The sequence below is a fragment of the Phodopus roborovskii genome, unplaced genomic scaffold (genome assembly GCF_943737965.1).
Source record: "Phodopus roborovskii unplaced genomic scaffold, PHOROB, whole genome shotgun sequence".
Taxonomy (NCBI): domain Eukaryota; kingdom Metazoa; phylum Chordata; class Mammalia; order Rodentia; family Cricetidae; genus Phodopus; species Phodopus roborovskii.
In genome coordinates this window covers 8,743,525-8,765,117 of record NW_026126416.1, presented here as the reverse complement: position 1 = coordinate 8,765,117, position 21,593 = coordinate 8,743,525, and the positions used below count along the sequence as shown (strand labels likewise).

The 21,593-nt window shown below is 42.9% G+C and overlaps 1 protein-coding gene across 3 annotated transcripts in view; it reads right to left on the bottom strand.

The window, feature by feature from the left end:
• The window catches only part of Ralgapa2 (Ral GTPase activating protein catalytic subunit alpha 2), a 256,297-nt gene that overhangs the window by 10,227 nt on the left and 224,477 nt on the right, over window positions 1–21,593 (bottom strand). For all 3 annotated transcript variants that reach the window (XM_051183228.1, XM_051183229.1, XM_051183230.1), the window contains one exon: window positions 6,978–7,099. In XM_051183228.1, the coding sequence (XP_051039185.1) occupies window positions 6,978–7,099 (122 nt within the window). The remainder of the gene's footprint in view (window positions 1–6,977; window positions 7,100–21,593) is intronic.

The following is a 21,593-nucleotide window of genomic DNA, read 5'->3' as shown; positions in this document are numbered from 1 at the left end:
GACTCCAATGCCAGCACAAGAGCTTCATTTGGCCTTGCTTTAGTTTGCTCTTTGCTAAGTGGAAATCCGAGCAAAATCATTGAGTCTTCCAGGAAGCCCCAGCTGCAAAGGCTGTACATGGACCACCTGCGAGGCCAGATTGACATAAACGCCACAATTTCCATTCACTAAGAATGTGAGCCTGGGTGTCCCAAACTCTGGGCTTGTCTCAGTCAAACTGTAAAGGTTATTTTGAATAAGCTTTAATTAAGACTCATTTCCAAAACTCTGAGAAAGATTCTTGGTACCTGCTCGCTATCCCTTGGTAACTGCTTTCAGTGTCCCCTGAGTCATAATTAGCAGTTAGGCGGGAAAGAGATGCCACCTGCACATAAAACCCTGGAAGGTCAGGAAAGCAGGATTGGCTGACTATAGTATCTTACAGGAAACAGATGCTCTGAGGTGCTTCCACAGGCACATTCTAGACAACTCTCATACGTCAGCTCCCTTCCCATTCTCTGAAGCTATGGACTCAAGTCTCAGCACTGGTCAGGGTCTGGAGGGACCATGAGTGTCTGAGAGACAGCATTCTCTTTGTTTTTTTCTCAGTCTACTCAGTCCATGCTGGTCATGCGGAAGGGCTTTTAGTTCTCAGGCATCCTAGGTCTTAGGCAACATTGCAAAAAAAAGGTAAAAGCTGGATGTTGCATGGATGGTGGAGGGGACACAGGAGGCAAGACCCTGTTTACAAACTCCAGGATCACAAGCCAGATGGCACTCTATCTCAGAGGAGCCTCAGCTTAAGTGGCAAAGTCACTGTCACTGTGGAGCAGAGTCTCTTATACTTGTAGTCAAATTTTGGTAAAACTAATCTAGGATTTTTCCCCCTTTTTGGATGCAGACCTTTCATGACCATATTCTTTTCTCCCTTAAGACTTTATTTTCCACAGAGGAAGAGACATGGGCCTTCTAAAGGTTCCCAGAACCTTGTGTGTATCCTTAAGTACCCTTCACAGGTCTGCTCAGTGAAGCAGCCTATGGAAGGCATAGCCATCTCGTGGATGTCTCATTTGACAGGCTGCAACATCACTTTCTAGCTGACCAAATGGAAAAATATGTCTCACCTCTGCTTGTCTCCCAGAGCAACAGGAGGAGAGTAACAGAGTGTTAAAAGGATCTAGGGGTAAATAAGCGCAAAGCATAGTGTGGTGCCAAGCAGGGACATAGAAAGTTCTCTCTAAAACCCTCAGCACCACTCACAAAAGCACCCAGAATCAAGTTTCAGTTATTCAGAACTGTGCTATCCAGTCTGGGGATTAACCTGTCTCCTGGCTTCCCCCCTCTCCCCCCACCAGGCTTTGACCATATTGCTTGTCGCTGACCCACTTTTCCTAAGAGATCGAGAAGGGAGATGGCAGATAAAATGTAATTATAGGTGTTTGTTCTGCATCTTGCATCAGACCCAACACATCTGTGGTCTAGAGACACACCTGTACCACTTAAAGCAACAGCTTGACTTCTTTCTGCTTAGTATTTTATTCCTGTTACATGTGTTATAAGAAAGAGAAGGCACACATTACTCTTTAAAGAATTTATAGCCTATTTTTGGATAAGGACTTACACACACACACACACACACACACACACACACCAGAGTTACGTATGCTAAATAAAAAAAAAAAAATCAAGACAGAAATGCAGACGTTCCTGTACTTGTAAGAGTTATATAAATCCACTGAAAATATACTGACTGGTTTTGCGGAGCCACCAAGCTGGGTCTAAGTTATGAGATTAAGAGTGGTTAGGAACTTTCTATCAATATCTTCACATCTTTTCAAGAATACATGTAGAAATTACAAAGCAGAGCAAATGGTCAGCATTGAGCTGGCTGTGTGGAAGGGATCTAGGCTGGGGTCAGGTGGGATTGCTGGGAGGAGTTATCTATCTGTAGGACACATGGCAACATTTTGGCCAGGGACAGACAAGTGTGCTGAGGGTATAAGTTGGGCTGGTTTTGAGCTCTTAAGTAGACAATATAGTTAGAATTTGTATTTAAGAAAAATTTCTGTTTCTCTACATGTAATTCTCAAATTTAATTTTGGGCTTTAATATCAACAATAAACCTTTACTGCTTGACTTATGGGTCCATTAGCACAGGGTAGGCACTGGGATGACATGTTCATGTGTGTAATGGGAAGTGAGGGCTATGTTGTCCAACTTGTCTGCAATCTTTGGTTGTTCATTCATGATTTATGCTTAGACTTAGTCAAAGCTATTAAGGAGAGGCTAGACTTGATATCCCCTGAAGTCCCCTCTACTTCCACATTCTATGATGTTCTTTGCTGGTTTCCCTAAGCTATGACAAAGCTAAATACATAAGAAGCATAAGCTGTGCTACCAATCTAAGGCTTACTAAGACCATTTTAACAGGCATGGAGGAAGGGAGAAGGAGAAAGAGAATGAATACTGACTGAATGAATACACAGGGGGATTACACTTTCAATCAACATGAAAAGCTTATTGGATCAGAGTTGGGCTTTACCTGTCTGCTTCTTCAGGCTAACCTGATAACTAACTGCCAGTAAAATATTCCAGGATCTGTATGCAGAACGATAAGCCTGTAAGATGCTGGTATAGTGAGCATACATGCAGGGGAGGCTGGCAGAGCTTCACCCCTCAGGGCACAGGACAGGGACCTACAGAACTAGCTGCATCTACATGCCAGAGTCCCAGGTGTGACCAGAAGTGCTGTCGGCAGCTCTGTGAATTCATTTCACTGGCTGCCATCAAGTTGTCCTGATAGCACCAGGTAAGGGTCTTCAAGTGCAATGTCTAAATTGTAGTGAATAGCAGAAAAGAATGGCAAAAGTCTATTATATGAGACAGATAAACACAATATTCCTATCCAAGAGGCTATCCAGGCACACATCTGAGAAAGAGAAAAGTTTGCAGCTTTGGATTGTGCAAGCATCTTAAGAATGACCCAGACTAATCTGGTTTAAGCCCCAAATGTGACCTACATCCACGCAGAAGATAGTGGGTCAAAATTACGGTGACACATTTTCTCCACTTGCTTTGTATCTTGGAGCCTTTACAACCCCACCTGTCATGAAGGAGAAAGCACTGCTGACCCTATCTTGGAGAAATCAAGGGCTGTGTTTTTGAGGCTAACAAATAAACAAAGACCTGTGCTCCCTCTGCTGGCCCTCCATAGCAATATTGAAGTGGGCAGGCACCATAAACAGTGTTGGCATCTCAAGCAAACACCAGCCAATCCAGAGATACTGAGAACAATCTCCTTGAACTTGGATTTTAGATATTCCTCAGAATAAAAACATACTCTCATCAATTTCTGACCAAGGTACCAATTCTGAAAGTTAGGTATTACAGGAGACATACCTACTGTATGTCAATTACCAAATTGCTAGCTGTGACCACAATAGCTATTTTGGGATTCATTTATCAACAAACACAATTGAATTCCTCCAAGATTTTAAGGTTCAGACACAATCTTTAGAGAAGATCCAGGAAAAAACAAACAAACAAACAAACCTATAATGATGATGATGATGATGATGATGATAATAATAATAATAATAATAATAAACCTTAATAACACCCCCCCAAAAAAAACAACAACCAAAAAACAAATGAACAACCACCAACAAAATAGTAACCAAAAAAAAAAAAAAAAAAAAAAAAAAAATCCAAGTCCAAATAAATTTCTTTCTCCCTTTTTGTTCAGTAAGAGCAGCTCCCAAAGGTAAAGATTTACACTATATCCCTTTGGATAATGTCAAACATCAGACTGGATTCTCCAAGTCATTAGCATGCAGAAGAATGACCTCATGGTGAACAGATGCACTTGGCTGTGAGCTGCAGTGATTACATCAGTCCCTCCCTAGCACTCGAGGGTGCCCATTCCAGTTAACCCTTTACAGCCCTCCCTGCTGGCCACCTTCCTTCATAACTTGAAAACACAAACTTGGTTCTCTATTCCCATAACTGTGTGGGTTAAATGAATACAAATATGCATGCATAAAACATGCAGATGTTAATGTTGGCTATCTTTTAGATTATTTATTGCTTGTCAATAAGGAAAGGGATCACAAGGCAAACCACAGGGGAGGGCTGGGTGAAATATCTTTTGTACAGATTATTATTAATTGAATCAATAGATGCAACAGACACAAGGGGCTGCTTTAACACAGCATTTCTGATTGGGAGATGAATCCTCTTTTAAAAGCCCTTGACAGAAGTTGAACTCATATATTAGACCTTTGTCCCTATTCAGAGCTCATGGTGCATCATGGACAGAAGAGCACACATTTGGGCACTCTGGCCCCCAGGGCTCCATGGTTAGGGTATGTGGGAGGCACAGACATTTCCCAGCAGTAGTGTCTCTGGCCAGGCTCACCTGGAATATTTCCTTCTCTCTAGAGGTGGAGCTGCGTGCTGCCTTCTGGATGTGCTATACTATATAGTTCAGGTGTCTTCCTGAAAGATACAGCCCCTTATTGGGAGGACACAAACAAAGCCAAGGACAATCTGTGCATATGTATATAAGGAGGCCAAGGCCCTGCTTTGATGACATTGATGGCCCGGTATGCACTGTGGGAGCTTAAGCAGTTCAGGGTCAATTTTTCCAGTTGGTTTGTTGCTTGGAAGAGCAGGCTTCACCTCAGTCTCTGAGTGGAAGTTGGCTGAGCTGAGCTCATCCGGGTTTGACTGTGCTTGTCCCAAGGAAATGAACACCACTGTGAATAAGTGAAAGGTGTTCTCTGTGTGAGAGTGGAAGAAGGTAGGGATTCTGTGGAAGCCACGTCTGCACATAAGCCAGGGAGAATACAGCTCTGAGGAGGTGCCTGTGTTTGGGCTGATGATCCCCATCCTCACTGTGTTATCCCCACATTGTAGTTCAAATAGACGCTATTTCTAGTCCTTCCTTAATCACTGTGAAGGGCAGACAGAGCAGTGAACCCCATGAAATGCGAGGCTGACGTTGACCTGATAGAAGGACGAGGCACACTTGTTCTGGTGTCTATAATCTCGTTTCTTTCCTCCATGTATAAAAGTTCTAATACCTGCCCTGACAAGCTGCCAGAATTTTTATTAAGTAATATTTTAAAGGACATCCTCCAAAACCCCTATTAACAATCCCCATTTAGCATTAGTAGCAAACCAAGTGGTCACACAAACCCAAATGCTTCTACCATCTCACTTAAGCTGTTACCTAGGAACCGAATCTGCACTGGTTCGAATAATTGTGAACTTAACTTGGTAAAATAACATCTGTCATTGTTTCACTAACATCAACAATGTTAACCTTAAAATAGACATGAACCTTACAAATTAAGGTTAAGAAATTTAAACAGTTATTATTTCATATTTTTCTTTTATTTTTAAGAAATGAAATGCTTTCTTAAAAGTTAAAAACAAAAGCAAAAACAGAAGCCTGCACCCCGAAAATTCAAGTCCCAGTGCAAAGGACGAGAAGAGGCTGTACGGAGCTCTGCGGCGTTAGCTTGCCCTGAGGTCCTTGTGTTCTTTCACTGAAAAATCAGACATAATTTTAAACCTCGCAGGCTGGGTATGAAATCTTCATTTCCCTTGAAACAGATTTTTTTTTTTTTTTTGTCTTAGAATGCTGGCAGAGTGTATAAAAGAATTCAATTCACAGCTGTTCTATTTTCTAATGTAAGAAACATTAATCAAAGCCTTAAGTTATAAGCTTTTCTCATGTTGCTCAGTACCCCAGTTCAACAAAGATCAATAGAGGCCATCCCTGTGTTTCTCTCGCCTCACCAGGAAGCAGAGGCGTGATTATGTAAATGGAGCTCCGCACCTCGGCCAGCTTGCTTATCTCCCAAGCCTTCTGCCTGCTGCTCCTGGCTCCCCATGCAAGTGCCTGTCTCTCTCTCTCTCTTATCTCCCAACAAAGCTCCAAGAGGCACAGGCTGAAGCCAGCGATGTTAAACAATGACGCATGGCTGATTTTATTTGTAAGTGATTTATTTCACTGAATTTGATTTTTTTTCACTTTGTGTGTAAGATATTTGTTAACAAGTCAGCACAGGAGAAGCAAGGCTGTGTTCAGAAGCAATTAGCACGGGCTAGAAATCTATTAAGCATCCTTATAGCTATGCTGAACCAGGCAAGGTGAAGGAAGCCCCTCATTGAGAATTTTAACATGCAGAGACTAAATATCCCACTTACTCTGACAGGCAATTAATCTGTAACAACATGCAGAAATTTACAAGTAATAATTTTATTCTTTGACAAAAACCATAATAATATCAACAATTTAACTGGCAGCACATAATTTTTTTTTCCAAATTGACAATATTATATAAAGATAGTACGTGCCTAAAAACTAGGAAATGCATGGAAAGTTCTGCAATTCCACTGGCCTACTAAATGAAAACCATTATAAGCCACTTTCTGAAGGCCCCACACCAGGTGCTGCTCTGGTCGGTGTCTGGTCTGCATGACACCAACCACTCCAGAGAGCAGCGTGCACGCGGCACTCTGTAATGATGGGCCTGGGGACACTGTCCTTCCATGTCTCCGGCATTAATCCCTGACCCTCGTATCTCAGCAGCATAATCCCCATTTAGCATTAGTAGCAACGGCTTCAACTGCGAGAACTCTTTTTTTGATAAGTATGCAGTGATTTGGGCATCGCTTTTAAACAACATATTCCCAGCTCAGCAAGAAACCCACACTCCTGAATGAACCGGAGCACATTATTGAGAAAAAGTTCATTAACCTTGCTAGATTCGAGGGTTAACAGGATAGCTGAAGAAAGGAACACAGCGAACAGCTCGGATACAAAACAAATTAAAATGAATGTCATCATTCCTTTTGAAATTCATTAGTTGATTCAGAGGGTGAATGTTCTTCTTAAATTTGCAAGCATTTATCTGTGAAAAACAGGTGTACATCTGCTACTCAAATGCATCGTAAGCGGGAGGGAGGAGAATAATGCAGACACTCACCCGTTCCACTGAGAGAGTAGCTGGGAGAGGGAGAAAAGACTTGAGCTGCGAAATCCTCAAATGTCATGACTTCCCGGTGGTTCTGAATTATTGCTTCCAGATACAGAGCTCGCTCTTCATAGCTGCAGTAATTGGTTAAGGAGACAAACGCACGTGCAAACGGCACGTGGCGCGAAGGGCAATTTATTCTAAATGCAGTTAGTAACTAGGCTTTCCCAGTCTTGTGTGAAAGTGCATCTTGGAAACTTTTTGCCACAAAGTTAGACATTTGTCATTATGTAATAGTGAGATGCTAGTTTTAAGGCCTAGATTTCTTTTGGGCTTCAACTATATCCAACAGTAATATCATTAAAAAATATGTGCACCAAATGTTACAGGATTATATCCTGTATAGTGCTGTATTATCTCTAAGACAAGAACAAGAGAGGTGGGTGATTATGACAACATCGCAATGGCATGGTGTGGCAGCCTTTATCTTTACTCCTGATCTGGGCCAATGAGAATTCTCAATCTAACAGCACAGGGGACTGATACTTTAAGTAAACGCTGGTTATATGGTGGTGAATATTACCAACAAAAGTAAGAAAACACAAGTTCATGGAAAGAGAAGGAAGGCCAAGCGTTATATTCTGCAAGGTTTTCAGAGCCTTTGACCAGACTAAGCATTAGAAAGTAAGAGTGGATATGGAGGTTGTAGCAAATGGTATGCAGTGCAACTGCAGAGAGAGAGAGAGAGAGAGAGAGAGAGAGAGAGAGAGAGAGAGAGAGAGAGAGAGAGAGAGAGCACTGCCTCCTAATTAAAACTGCACCCTGGAACACATGATATTCAAATGTGTAATCAAAAACCAGTCACCAATAAAACTTACAAGCGTAACACGCCAAAGCAACTTTCCAGCTGTCTTAATAGGACCCCTGCGTGTGGAAGCCTTTCACAGGGCAGAAAGCAAATCTTCCCCTTTGTGTGAGCTTCTGTTTCCTCTGAAGGTGAATCATATACTTCCAATAACAGGAAACGTCAGAATAATCTGACAATGGATGGAGGCGCTCCATGTAGAACTTCAGGAATTAGCGCTTGGGGAAGCTGGCATGATGTCTCATTTTCCCCTTCTCATTATTGATGCAAAAGTTAAAGGATGCGTTTTGATTATTTTGAAAATTGTGCCATTTCTTCATGAATACAAAACCCAGGGAATGTGGATTCCCATTGGTTAGTTATCTGGGGTTGCAAAGAGGAAACATGATTCTGTACATGCCACTAACATTCTGTATATCTTAAAACAATTTTTTTCAGAATGTCCACTTGGAAAAATATAGGCTGGGAACAATTATCCCCTTCCGCTTCTCTACATCTTGTTTTAAAACTGGAGACACGTTTCTTTTGGTAAGGTTTTGACACTGATTGCAAGATGTAGGCTCTCTTCCCATTTCCTTTACATCTTCAAGGAATGGTGGCACACCGTGAGGGTGAGGGGACCAGAGTCATTCTGGAGCAGTGCTGCATCACCTGGTAGCACACTGACTATCGAGATTGAAATGTTCACTAAGTGAAATAAAAAAGGAACAACTCTACCTTCCTGTCTCACTCCATATATTTCAAACATTCAATAGTCACAAGAGCTGGCGGTTACTAAGCCCAATGGCAGATACAGGACCTGTGCAAAACTATAGAAATTAATATTGGGATCTCCCTCATGCTAGAATTTCCCTTTAAGCTTGCTCTATACAACTCTTTAAAAAAAAAAAAAAAAAAAAAAAAAAAAAAAAAAAAAAAGAAGAAGAAGAAGAAGAAAATGTATCGGAAGCTTTCAAAAGTGTCCCCTCTGCTGCACATAGATTGTTTCTACGGATGGTCACAACAGCCTCAGGCCTGGGCAGCATGCTCCGGAGCTGGCTCCTGGGCTGTGGGCTGAACTCCTGGTGACTTGCCTTTAATGAACAGGCTGCCAAACTTCCTCAGCGAGAGGCGCCTGCTCAGGCCCAATTCTAGAGGGACCCACTAATGCCATTCACGTCTCATTATGAGCATGCTCATTCTGCACAGCACTTGGCTGTCATTGCAGAGCAGCCCTCCCTCCGTGTATGGCCCCAGCAAGCCACTGGTCCGGGGGAACAGCAGGACGTTAGGCCTGAGTGGCCGTCTGGCGAACAGGCCCTCTCACACTAAGCTGGCACGTGCTGGCCCAGCAGGGGCTGAGCCAGGCGTGACAAATTACTCAAAGAGCTGAGCTAAACTTATGGCTGACAACCACCTGAGCCTTCAGACTGCTGTGGCCCACTGTCAACGTTCAATTCATGGCTCCCCCCTTTCAGTACAGTCTGCTTGTGGGCCTGGGTTAGAGCAGACACGTCCCTCTAAAGACCTGTCACACTCTGCCTAGTATCACCCTGCTGTTTCCTGAAAGATCCCACTGTGTCCAACACATCCCCATACAGAGCTGGGAACAACGGTGAACAACACAGAAATGTGTGTTTCCTTTGCTAGATTTTCCATGGAAGACTAATCTGGAAAGTAACCTTGTTAATCAAACTCACATTCAAACCTACAGAAGGACTGCTGCACACAGATCCCAAGTGGCTGTCCATCAGCTGCATCCTGGGTGACACCATCCAACTGTCAAAAGGCTGGTCCTTGTTATGACTGAGAGATCTGGGCTCTTAGGAGTAAGTCCAGCACAGCACTCGCAGGGACCAACCATCAAGTTTTGGGATTCTCCCACTCTGTGAATGTTTATGGTCTGAGTGACTCTTGTATCTCAGAGCTACAGACAACAGAGAGAACCAAAAGTGCTTCCAGAATTAGACACTGAAAGAAGAAATGATCCTTCACAGAAGGTTCCCAGTCTTGCCATTCAGGCCCTAGACTGTCACAAGTCACACATAACCTCCACTCCCCTCTTGGCAGTGTTAACTGCCATTAAACTGGGTGCTGTCATTTAGACAAACATCTTTCAGGGGTTGGGTTCAAAACTAAGAGGCATCAAATGCAACTCACTTGGGGCCAAGCCAGAGCATGTTAAACACCATGACAAAGAGAAAGCAAATATGACTCCAGCTTGGACAGTGCTTTGAACAGCCAAGAACTATGAATGCCCAAATTATTTAGTAGTCTTAGCAAAAATACAGTCTTGGTTTGTTTATTTATTTGTGTCTGGTGTATATATGCATACCTGTAGCTGTGTACTTAAGTATGTGATGGTACATGCATGCATAAGAGAGAACAGAGATCTTATCAAATGTCTTAATTGCTATTAATATTAATAATTGAGACCTAAACCTTGCTACTTTGGCCACACTGGCTGGCCAGTGAGCCCTCAGATGTGTTTGTCTCTTTGTCCCCATCATACACTTGGATTACAGACATGCTGCTGTGTCCAGCTTTTAGGTGGGCAATGGGGATATGAACTCAGGTCCTCATGCTTAAACAACAAACAACTTTACCCTAAGGATCAGATCCAATACTAAATGTATTGGAACTATGAGAAGGGGTGAATTGGAGCAATATTGTCTGACACTTATTATCCTCAGAGCCTCAAAAACAAACAAACAAAAAAAAAAAACCAAAAGTAAAACATTATCAAAATGACCGTAAGACCCTCCTCAGGTATATACATGTGTCTGATGAGGCATGAGCCATAAATCTGACACCCATTTTCATACTAGGCACTGCTCTTTGCTCTCTTAAAAGTGCTCCAACAAACACAAAACTTTTAATTGTTTTGAATGACTATCTCACTAATATAGCAAAAATCCTTCCAAGTAGCAGTTTTTTCCCTTGATCATTCAGCTCAGAGAACGTTCAAATTACTAAGCAGAAACTCATCTTGAATTTGTATTCTACCCCCTCTCCGCTTTAGTGAGGTCTTACTAAATAGCCTAGCATGGCCAGGAATTCACCATCCTCCTGCCTCTACTTGCCAAATGCTGTTATGCTGCCTGTATTTGAGCATCCTTCGCTATCTACTCCTACTACTTTACATAAAAATTTCATGAGTTATTAATATTCCACTGAGATATCTCCAGAAATTATAATCAATATACCTTGCAGACTTGCTTCCAACTTTAGTCTGATTATTATTTGATATTTTAGAATAGCAACAACATGAAGGAAAGGAAATGAAAGGTGTAGGTTTTGGTTCTGGACTGGTCCGCACAAGATTGCTGACTGGGATAAGTTGCTTCAACTTGCAGCTTTAGCTGTCTTAGAGGTAAAATGGGGACATGAGTGGACAAATGGAACTCTACCTAGGAACCCTCTGCCCAGGTTTCCCATGAAAAAGAGGCCCAGCAAACATGCATGGCCTGTTCCTGCTCCCTTAGTGTGGGCTCAGAGGTTCTGCTCAAGGAACACTGCAGTTAGGCTTTGCAACAACCAAGCTACATTACTGGTTGGAAAATGTCCAGTGCTTTCTGATGCAACAGGAACCCCACCCCCACCCTGCCCCACACCTTGCTAGAACTAGGATGAGATGAGAATCTAGATTTTCTAACTTTCAATGCTCTCTGTGAATCTGCAAAGGAGAGGAAGTCATGTTTCAGAATGTCAGAGAGGTGTCACATGTTGCTCTGAAGACTCTTGTTCCAGGGCTGACACTGTTCTGACCCCTTAGTCTATTGGGGTTATCGCCATTTCATCACACAGCTAGCTAGTTAGCTCCCAGGTTAGCTTTCTGGGGTTGCTGAAAAGGACCACAAAGTGAGGTCCTTTTCAGATTTCCTCTGTTCTTTCTTCAGATGCCAGGAGGATGTTTATACTCTTGCTTGTATGGCCACTGGACTTCCTCTTCTTTGTGTGTCTATCAGCAGGACACTTGTCATTGGATTTAGTACCCACATGGAGAACCCAGGAGAATGCCTCATCTCACTGATAGGTCCCAGTGATCCTGATTCCATTCTGTGTTCAGGATTACCTTATAGCTGCTGCTTCTACGTCCTCTATAAAATGTTTATTGAATAGATAAGTAACTGCCTAGGACCTGTGCCCATTGCTTTGAACTGTGATGCCCTACATATATTCTAGGCAAAGACAGTTTGTGGGGAGGTTATAGTTTCGATTTGAAGTACAGTTCTGCATTAGGAAATAAAGTCAGTGGCATGAAACTCACAGATTGTAGGGTATCCCCCCTATAGCCCCAGGAAACAAAAGACTTATTAAACAAGGCCCAAAACATGAAGCATCAAGGGGAAGCCTGGTGCATCTAGCCACAGCCACACAAAGCTCTACTGCTTGCCACCAAGCTTCGAGGACAGGGAGATGTAAGCATACAGCGGGTGGAGGCCACCTACAGCATAGGATAGCCACCATAGGCTTAGTGTCCAGACAAGTTATGCACTAGAAAAATCAATAAAAGTCAGGGTTTGACCATCAAGGTGCCACACACCATTAATGCCAGGCATTATACACACACTAGGATACTGTTTTATATACATCAGACTGCAAAGAATAAAACACAGAACAATGCCAAACAGCAGCAAACACACAGGGCACAGAACTCTTAGAATCCACGGTGTGAGGCAACTGTCGTGATCTCTTGTGAAGGCAGTCTGACATTACTATCTAGGTAAAGACAGTAAGAAGTGCATCGGGTCAGGGCCTCTGATCCCAACTGTGACCCCCCTTGGCCACTGTCATGCTGTTCTGTCCCCAACTCCTCCCGCCAAAATCCTGACTGCTTAGCATATGAATTCACGCATGTGTGCGCTTGCCTAGGAAAGTGCACAGCATCCCGAGATGACAGGAGAAAGAATCTATTTCCAATTTCCCTAGGAGACCCAGTCACAAGGTGGACTACTGGTCGGTAGTGAACATGGATGTGCATTAACATGACTGGAATGTGAAACAATGTTCATCCAAAAGCACATTGCTGAGCAGCATATGCTATACAATTCTATTATATACCTTTTAAAGACAAAAGAAGGGAAGAGTACTGCTAAGGGCTGTACATACATGCACACCACCACTGTGAAGAGCAAGAGAGCCATGTCCAGGAATTATTATAGGTGTGGAGGAAGCACACGGTGAATCTTACACGCATTGGCCAGTACAGATGGGAAGACAGTACAGTGGCATGTTTTAGTATTCCATTGACCTACAGAAATAGTATGTATTTTCTAGCATCCATAAATATTTCAAAATACACTGAAGGGGCAGGCTGAGTTTCTTTATGCCAAGAGTTGCTGTGAAAAGCACATATCTGGGTGTTAGTGGGGACAGTGACTTAAAGCAGAAAAAGAGATGTGCTGTATTTAGGGCTCTGGCTCCATGTACAGAACAGCATGGTTCTGTTCTCTGTTCAGAACTTAACACTCAGAAAGTCATGGGTGATCCTGGCAGATGGGAATCAAAGAGCTCAGGTCAAGGATGGACAAGAATGTCACCCAGGAAGTTAGGGTCCTGCTCCAGGAATATACCCTCTTCTACAAGGACATGTCTATTCATGCTACCATGCTAAGCATGGCAAAAAGGGCTGAATCTGGAGGTCAAAATATCACATGTGCATATGACCTGTACAGACATCAACACACAATTGTAATCTGCTTTAAAAGTCTTATCTAAAACTGCCGTTTTCAAAATTGCAATCTACCTTCATTCAAGTATTTATTCAAGTATACATTCAAGTATAATGTGTACTGGGGCAGGGGCAGCTCAGTGGTGGAGTGCTTGCTTAGCATGAAAAAGGCTCAATATCTACCCTGCCCCCCAAAATTAGAATTTTCACTGAGCATCCAATCAGTGCACAAAGACTCAGCTACACCACTCTCACCAGACAGGACACTGTTTGAAAGACACATTTGTACAATAAGGCAAACTGTCCTTCCCGTAGTGGGAGGGAAGAAGAGGAGGATAACAGGTCAGAGATGTCTCTGCAGAGGTGGTAGGAAACAGCTACCAGATGCAGGGCAGATGGCTGGAATCAGGAGTGGGAAGAGTATGGCAGGGAGCATAGGAGGAGATGGTCTGAAGCAAGGTGGCCTCATTTCAGTGTTTAGTGGCCCTTGGCAGAGGTGTACTAGAAGGAAAGTCTTTGCATTTCCATCCTCAACCAATGGCTGTACAAAAGCTCAAAAATTCACTTTTTCTTTGCATACCTCAGGAAGCAGGTGGTACATTCTGGGGGCACGTGGGATACATACATTTGAGTGAAGATGAAAAATCAGGAGAGGTGGGAGGAGTTGGGGACAGAACAGCATGACAGTGGCCAAGGGGATCACAGTTGGGATCAGAGGCCCTGACCTGATGCACTTCTGATCCTTGACACTTCTGGGTACCTGCCAGGTGGGTTCAGGTGGCCATGCCTCACACTAAATGAATGGATGAAATTCCACAATGGCCAGAATGGGAGCAGATGCAGTTATATTTTAAAGCCATACATCCTTTCCATGGAGATTCTGTTTGTCTTTCAGTAGAATGCAAATTTCAATGCTATGACTATTTAAGATTGCAAATACATGAATCATTCTATGTAAATGTCACAGCCTGGTGACATGAAGAGGAGACTTGACTGAATAATGCAATCGCATGAAGTGGATACTCTGGGAGAGGAAATGAAACACATGGAGGTAGAAGATATTAGATTAGGTCTCCAGCCCTAATGATACACTCCTGGAGGGGGATAGTCCGCTACTGCTCAAAAAGAAGAAAACACCCATATAACTAAGTTTAAGAGTAATTCTGAGGAAATGATAAGAACAAATGGAAATGGGGGAAAGCAGATTTTCCTTGGGCTATTAAATTAGACTTTTGGAGGAGGTCTGCTCTCATATTCCCCGACCATCAGCAAAGGAACTGAAAGCTTCCTCTCAGGATCTGAGACACTCCAAGGGTGCTGTGGATTTGGTCCATATTTTCATTAGAAATGGTCAGGTCTGCTCTTCCCCGGGGACTGGCCAGAGAGGAGCACATCTTTAATCTCAGCCTTTTAACCATATCTGTCTTCTCTACTTCTCCAGGAGCACCTTTTCTTCAACAAGTGAGAAAATACCCCATGACACCACCAATCAAAGTCTCATAGTAGTAAAAATATAACTGACAAGAAAATTAGTCATTCAGTGAATTTCAGGTCTTGAGAAAGTGCCGTCAAATTGGGTGAGAAGTGACTCAACAGGCTACTTGGCTGATGAAACCCACTGGAGAAGGAAGGGATCACTTGGAATGATTGGCACCTGAGAGTTCTGGGTGTTTGTGCCAATGGCTAATTTCTGGGAGGGAGAAGTCGCTGTCACTTGGATGATTTCTTTTTTTATAGGTTTCACTCATCCAAAGATCTACAGTAGAAACTAAAAGTGTACTTCTGACCTTAATCACAACAATGACCACTGGGACTTTTTGTTGACATTTTAATTTCATGAAGAATTGACTACATTGAAAGACAATTAGAAATGTACAATCAAATGAGAATGCCTTGAATTTGTGGCAAAGCATAAAAAAAGGAGATGATTAAATAGGAATGCATGTGGACTTAAGCCCTACCATCAGCCTGTTAAGTGAAAATTATTAAATAAAGTACACTCTAAGTATTATCCAGTACAATGTAGTTTAGCTGAATTATTTAATAATCATTGAACAAGTACTCTGATCTTGAGGACTAAAAGCCATTTCCAATTATCCTACAAATTAGTTTATATCTAGGCTGAGTCTAAGAATAAAGTGAATACTAGGTGTAATGGGACTTGTCTGGAGCACACAGAAGGCTGAGGCAGAAGGACAAAAAATTCAAGACTAGCCTGGGCCATAGAACGAATTTGAGCTTCGGCCTATGAATGGCTCTTGGGCAATATGGAAACCATCATCATGATCCCAAGTTCTCCACAGACTTTACTGACTTTTCATTTCTGAAAGCAACTTTAGGGAAATGGCTGCTTTTGGGGGTGTTTACAAAACGGGCTTTAGTTAAAGGTCTTTCTTCTTTCTACGCATTTAACTGGAGAGATAACTCAGTAGTTACTGGCTGCTCTTCCAGGAGGTCTGGGTTTGATTCTCAGCACCTACATGGCAGCTCATGACTATCTGTAATTCTAGTTCCAGGGGATTCAATATACTCTTCTCTCCTCTGTAGGTACCAGGCACATGCGTGGTACACAGTCTTATATGTATGCCGATAAAACACCTAGACAAATAAATAATAACAACAACAATGGTAATAACGTTAGATGTATCTGGATGAACAAAACTATTTTTCTATATTTTTATAAAATAATTCTAATGGATGAGTTTTCTAGGACAATATTCATGTTAATTCTGAATTATCAGATGATAAGAATTAATTCCAAGAAAAGTTAGGGGTTTACCAAATAATAGTAACCTAAAAAATAAGGTGATACCCCATGAAGGTTGCCAAGTGACCTTCCTAGACTACTTAGTCAGTGCAGGGTGGTGTGCAGGGGGATTGTTAACACCTGACAGATAAATGGAGCTGCTGACCCCGCACCCAAAACCAAAACACACCACAGAGTTACCAGAGCAAGACAGTAACACTGTAGCTGTGGAAACCCAGCTGGAAATCTGGGGGAATTCTAACATCACAGAGGTTCTCAGTGTTTCAAAGCAGCAAAACAGCCTGCACATGCAATGAAAGGAACTGATGCTACCCCAAACAGAGCATGTGGAAAATGTCCACCATAGCAGCAGCCACACTGGGCAGAGAGGAAAACTGAACATCATGGCAGAGCATGGCATGACAGAGTACATCCTGCAGCCCCAGGACCAGCCACTCTTCTGTGGGCATGGCTGGCTTGACACAAAGATTTGCTCTGGGCAAGGCCAAAATGCCAAAGGACGGTGGGGTGGCATCTCATTGGATTGGGAAAGTGGTTTGGGGAAGCTAGAAGGAAAAGCTCTTCCTTTACATCTCTTTACATCTTTGACATTTAATTCAAGGTGTGTGTGTGTGTGTGTGTGTGTGTGTGTGTGTGTGCTCACAGAGAATAGGGTGGGGGGGGGAGGATGACCAGGTAATATAAGTGAGCTACTCAAACATTTTGATAGGAATTTTTAAGTGGAGGGGACACTAAGGATGAAACCCAGAGTCTTGCCCAAGCCAGGAAAGGACACTACCACTAATTCACACCACAGCTTCTATGGTAGAAAATGAGATGTTTTGATCTGGAGCTTGGTCACAAAATTTCCCAGGGGCTGCTGGGATGGTGTTGCTTTCACAATAGACTCAAAGGTGCTATGCCATACCACCTGCTGATCTAGCCCAGAGGCTGTGAGGGAGTTCATTTAAACAGAGCAGGACCTGAAGAATGAATATTGTGAGTGGAGTGGATGTTCCGGTGTTTCCTAATTCCCAGGTGACATTCCCTGCCCTGAAGACCTTGAGAGGTGGCCATGCATTCCTGTGACACTTCTGTTTGGTGCTGAGGAAGGGAAGTTCTCTCCCTTGATACCAAAGGAATTCTAGAAAGAAAATACAAGACAGAGTCTAGCACAAAGCTCAGGTGTAGATAGATGATGGAATGTTTTGGAGACAAATGGGCGGTGAACAGGATTCTTTCTCCTCTTTATTTTCTTATTCCTTCTCCTCCTTCTTCCACTTCTGTGCAGAGAATGGAACCAAGGGCTCCAGATAGGAGGCAAGTACTGTGCCACTGAGTCACACCCTTCTCCAAAGGGAAATGCATTTTCAGGGTGTGCTATAGTCCAATGGAAAAGGTCCTGTTTATCCAGCCCTTCAGTTTAAGTGTCGATATGGCATGAGCCACACTGCAGTCTGAGCATCAGTGAGGACCCAGTAGGTGTACCTCAGCTGGTGTTGCACTAGCACCAGCTGGAATGATCCAGTGCTTTTCCTGTCCGAGTGTGTTTGATAGGCTCTATCTCATTTTTCCCTCACCATACCATCCCTTTCTGTAGCCTCTACTCTCAGGCTCTTTTCATGGAGGAGACTGAAGGCCAAAACTGGGGTGTTTTTTTTCTAGACCTCTCAGATGCAACCAGCAGCTTGCCTTTCTAGCCCAGTTCTCAGTCAGGCTTGCCTCTTGAGCTCAGAATGCTCCTTTACAGACAGCCAGGTCCACACAACCATTTACAAAATGGAGATATGGAGGAAATAGATGTCCTTTCCTCACCTCTCCCATTCAGAGGAGAAACAAATGCAAAGTAAAGTAGCTAGCTATGTTTCAGTGTTACAGCAGGCACAGCGGAGTGGCTTGCGGCTCTTTGCAGGGTGGGGACCTCTGCAGCAGGGCAGGCAGTACACTAGGCCTTCCATGGCACAGAATTATGAGAACTTCCTCCCACTCACTCTCTTCAGTCTTCCTTAGAGTCCTCCTGCCTGTCTCATCCATGTTCAGTCATCTTGCTGGACCCTAAGCCTGCATCCCTCCTCCTGCATGCCAACCACCACACAGGTTGTCAGGCACAAGAAAGCAATCTCCTGAGTGGACTCTAAGAAGACCTGGTTTACGATGGGCTCTAATGGGAAGGTGGTATCATCAGGTGTGGAGTAGAGACTTGGACCACATACTTGTTCAGCATCTCTTCTCCTTTCAGTAGTGGTTTTTGAGCGCTTAAACATTTTAACTTTTCTTGAGTAATCCAGAGGGCAGTACAGAAATGAGGTTGTGTAATTGGAACAAAAGTCAAAACCAAATTCTCTCTTGCCATATACTTTAAGAAGGACGTGTTAGATTTAAAAAAAAAAAAATGACAGGCGATTATACTTGGGTTTCCATGTTATTATATTCTGGGTTTGTCTTCTTTGCACTTTGATGAAAATCATCTGTTTTTACATTTCGTATGTCAATTTTTCTGTCCAAAGTCCCATCCATCCTAACAAAAGTATATTCTTAAAATTTAATTTAAAAAAAAAGCCCTGGACTCTGCTAAAGTCCCAATTCTCACTGTTCTCTGGGACTTTCCACATAAGCCTCATAGAGTCATCTGATATCATCTTCGTGACTAAAAATGTGACTGCAATATTATTACTTTAAATTATAATCAAATCATTCTCTTGCAGATTAAGATATTTACTCTTAGAAAAATAGCCAAATTGAATTAGGTGTGTCTTTTCTTCATAGATCAAAAGCAGCTCCATTAAATCAGCACTTTTATATATTAATGGCATGAGACACGGCCTAGATGAGCAAAATACCCTATGGAGCCATTCTGTACTCCTTCCCCACAGTTCACATGGAAAGCAGGATAGTATACCAAGTCCCTGGGTCAGCACCCATCCTGGCAGCTCATCCTAGGTACATATCCTCCCTCCTTATTTGCTCATTCTTCAAATTATTGTTCCTATGCACCCACATACCCACCCACCTGATATTTACTGAGTGCTTCCTGTATAACTTGTATTTTTTCCTGAGATTCGAGGGAAGCATTTCCTTGTTCCTCTGCCCTCCACTCCATCTTGGCTCTTATAATTCCCCAACTTTAACAACAAGGATTGTAGCATTCTAGAGCATTCTAAAGCACATTATGATGAGATTACCTTAGAATTATTCTGAGTCCTGTTTGGGATGATTTCTAACACAGAATAAATAAAACACAGTATTTATAAAATAAGAAATATTGACACAATGTTCTACCATCTGTGAATCCCTTTCGTAGTCATGAACCTATTCGATACTTCTGAAAAACTTAAATGACAGAAAGGAAAAGAATAGAGCCCAAACAATCTTGAGCTCATCTACGAATAATAATCAGGACCCATACTTGAGCCTAGGCAAATTCAGTGGATGGCTGGCTATATGGCCATGTGGCAAACAGCTTACTCCAAAGGATTCTCCAAGGCTGGTCTATTCTTTTCATTGTGCTTTCTCAGTTTCATCTTTCAGGTTGCTTTTAGTTGGGGAATTTGCAATGTGCAAAGGTAAGTTAATTCTCCAACTGTGATGTTTGGTACTGACAAGGGGAGAGACTCGGCAGCTCTATTCCTCTCTCTTCTCTAGAACCAAAGTAGCACAAAGTAAATTGGCAATTTTTACAGCAAATCTGGCATAAATGGTGACTTCCTAGCTGAATTATTTTCTGCATGATTGTCAGGAGAAGCCGGCATTTACAGTAATAAACTATATTAATTCAATGCTTTCCTTCATGCATCAAGGTTTAGGAAATTTAATGTGCTCATTAAAGATAAAGTTAGCTTGCTTATTTCTGGTCACATTTTGAAGAAAACTAGGAGAGAATTCTACAGTTTTATTAATTGATTATTGTGGTGGACATCTTCAGTGAAAATGATTTTAGAACCATCAGTGTTGGGTTGTTAAATCTCAACACCTACAGTGCTGGAGAACAACAGAGCTCTCCCTTACGAGATCCCCTTGGCTTCCAAGCCACGCTGAAATGCTGAGCACTCCTAGCAGTGGACTGGCATTCTACAGCTGCTGTCTCCTGGGGTAACAGGGCTTCTAGCAAATGATTATTTTTAATCAGGCACCACTTGATGTCATTAAAATACTGTGAGGAGGGTACGATCATTTGTGCAATGCCTCTGAGCAAATGAACTAAAAATTCAGACTGAGGGTGCACATGCCATTGTAAAGAATATGGTCAAAGTCAAAATGAGATTCCAGACACAGGCCTACACCTACTTCTACATACAGTATTGTATCAACAGAGCACTGCCATCTCACTAGGTCATGCTTTAGCCCCCCCCCCCCCCAAGTACTGTAACAGTCAGCACAGTTGAGTATAGTAGGAGTCAGGACCTAGAGGACTGAGAAGCAGCAGTGATTGCTGAACTTTGTGGTATTCCAGGTTAATTGACAGAACTGAACAGGAAAACAAGTGTCGAGAGAACAAAAAACGTGTGGTGGAAACCCCAGCACAACACAGTAGAGGATAGGAGGCCAGGCTTATGCCCAGTGCCCATCAATCACTGACTGGCGTGATGGCCAGGCCTTGGGCCTAACAAGAAAGAGGTGGAAGATCTTCCCTTCACCGGAAGAGTTACACCAAATGATGTGCTGCCTCAGGCCCAGCACTTCCTCTCACAGGTGAGAAAGACTGCAGGGCAAATGTCTTGTCACCTAAAAGCAGAACACAAGAGCAAGACTCATTTTTAGCAACAGAAGCCTGAGTCCCACCTCTGACAGGCTCTGCACTGATGTTGGTGATTTACTTGTTAGACGAATGTTTCTAACTGTCCTCACCCACCTCTGATGAAACTCAGAAATGTTACCTTGGAAATCCCCTTTGTATTTCTCCACTGCTTTCCAGACTTCCCCACAGCCATGCTGACATGCAGGTCACTGGGGACACTCAGTCCTGAACACATGCACTGTGGACCCCGTGGTCAAGGAGACCAAGTGAATGATTCCTCACTCAAGGATGATTAAACTCGGGTTTATGGAGGACACAAAAGACATGTCACTCCTCCCAGCCTGTGGCTGATATAGGTTGCCCTGCTATGTTCACAAATAGGCCAAGTACTGAGAGAAGGGAGCTGGCTACAGCATTTGGTGTGGTTGAGGGATGTGTGGAGCACGCGTAGAAATGTAGGAGGCTAGAGGGAAGAACCGGGAAGATAATCTAAGAAGCCATACTCAAAAGAAGGGGGAACACAGGTTGCCTTGGCAAGCCTAGGACTCTGGACCAGCACATAGACGGGAATACAGGTAAAACAGGAAGAAAGGTCTGGTAGCTAGGCACGAAGCTGGAGAGCAAGGGAA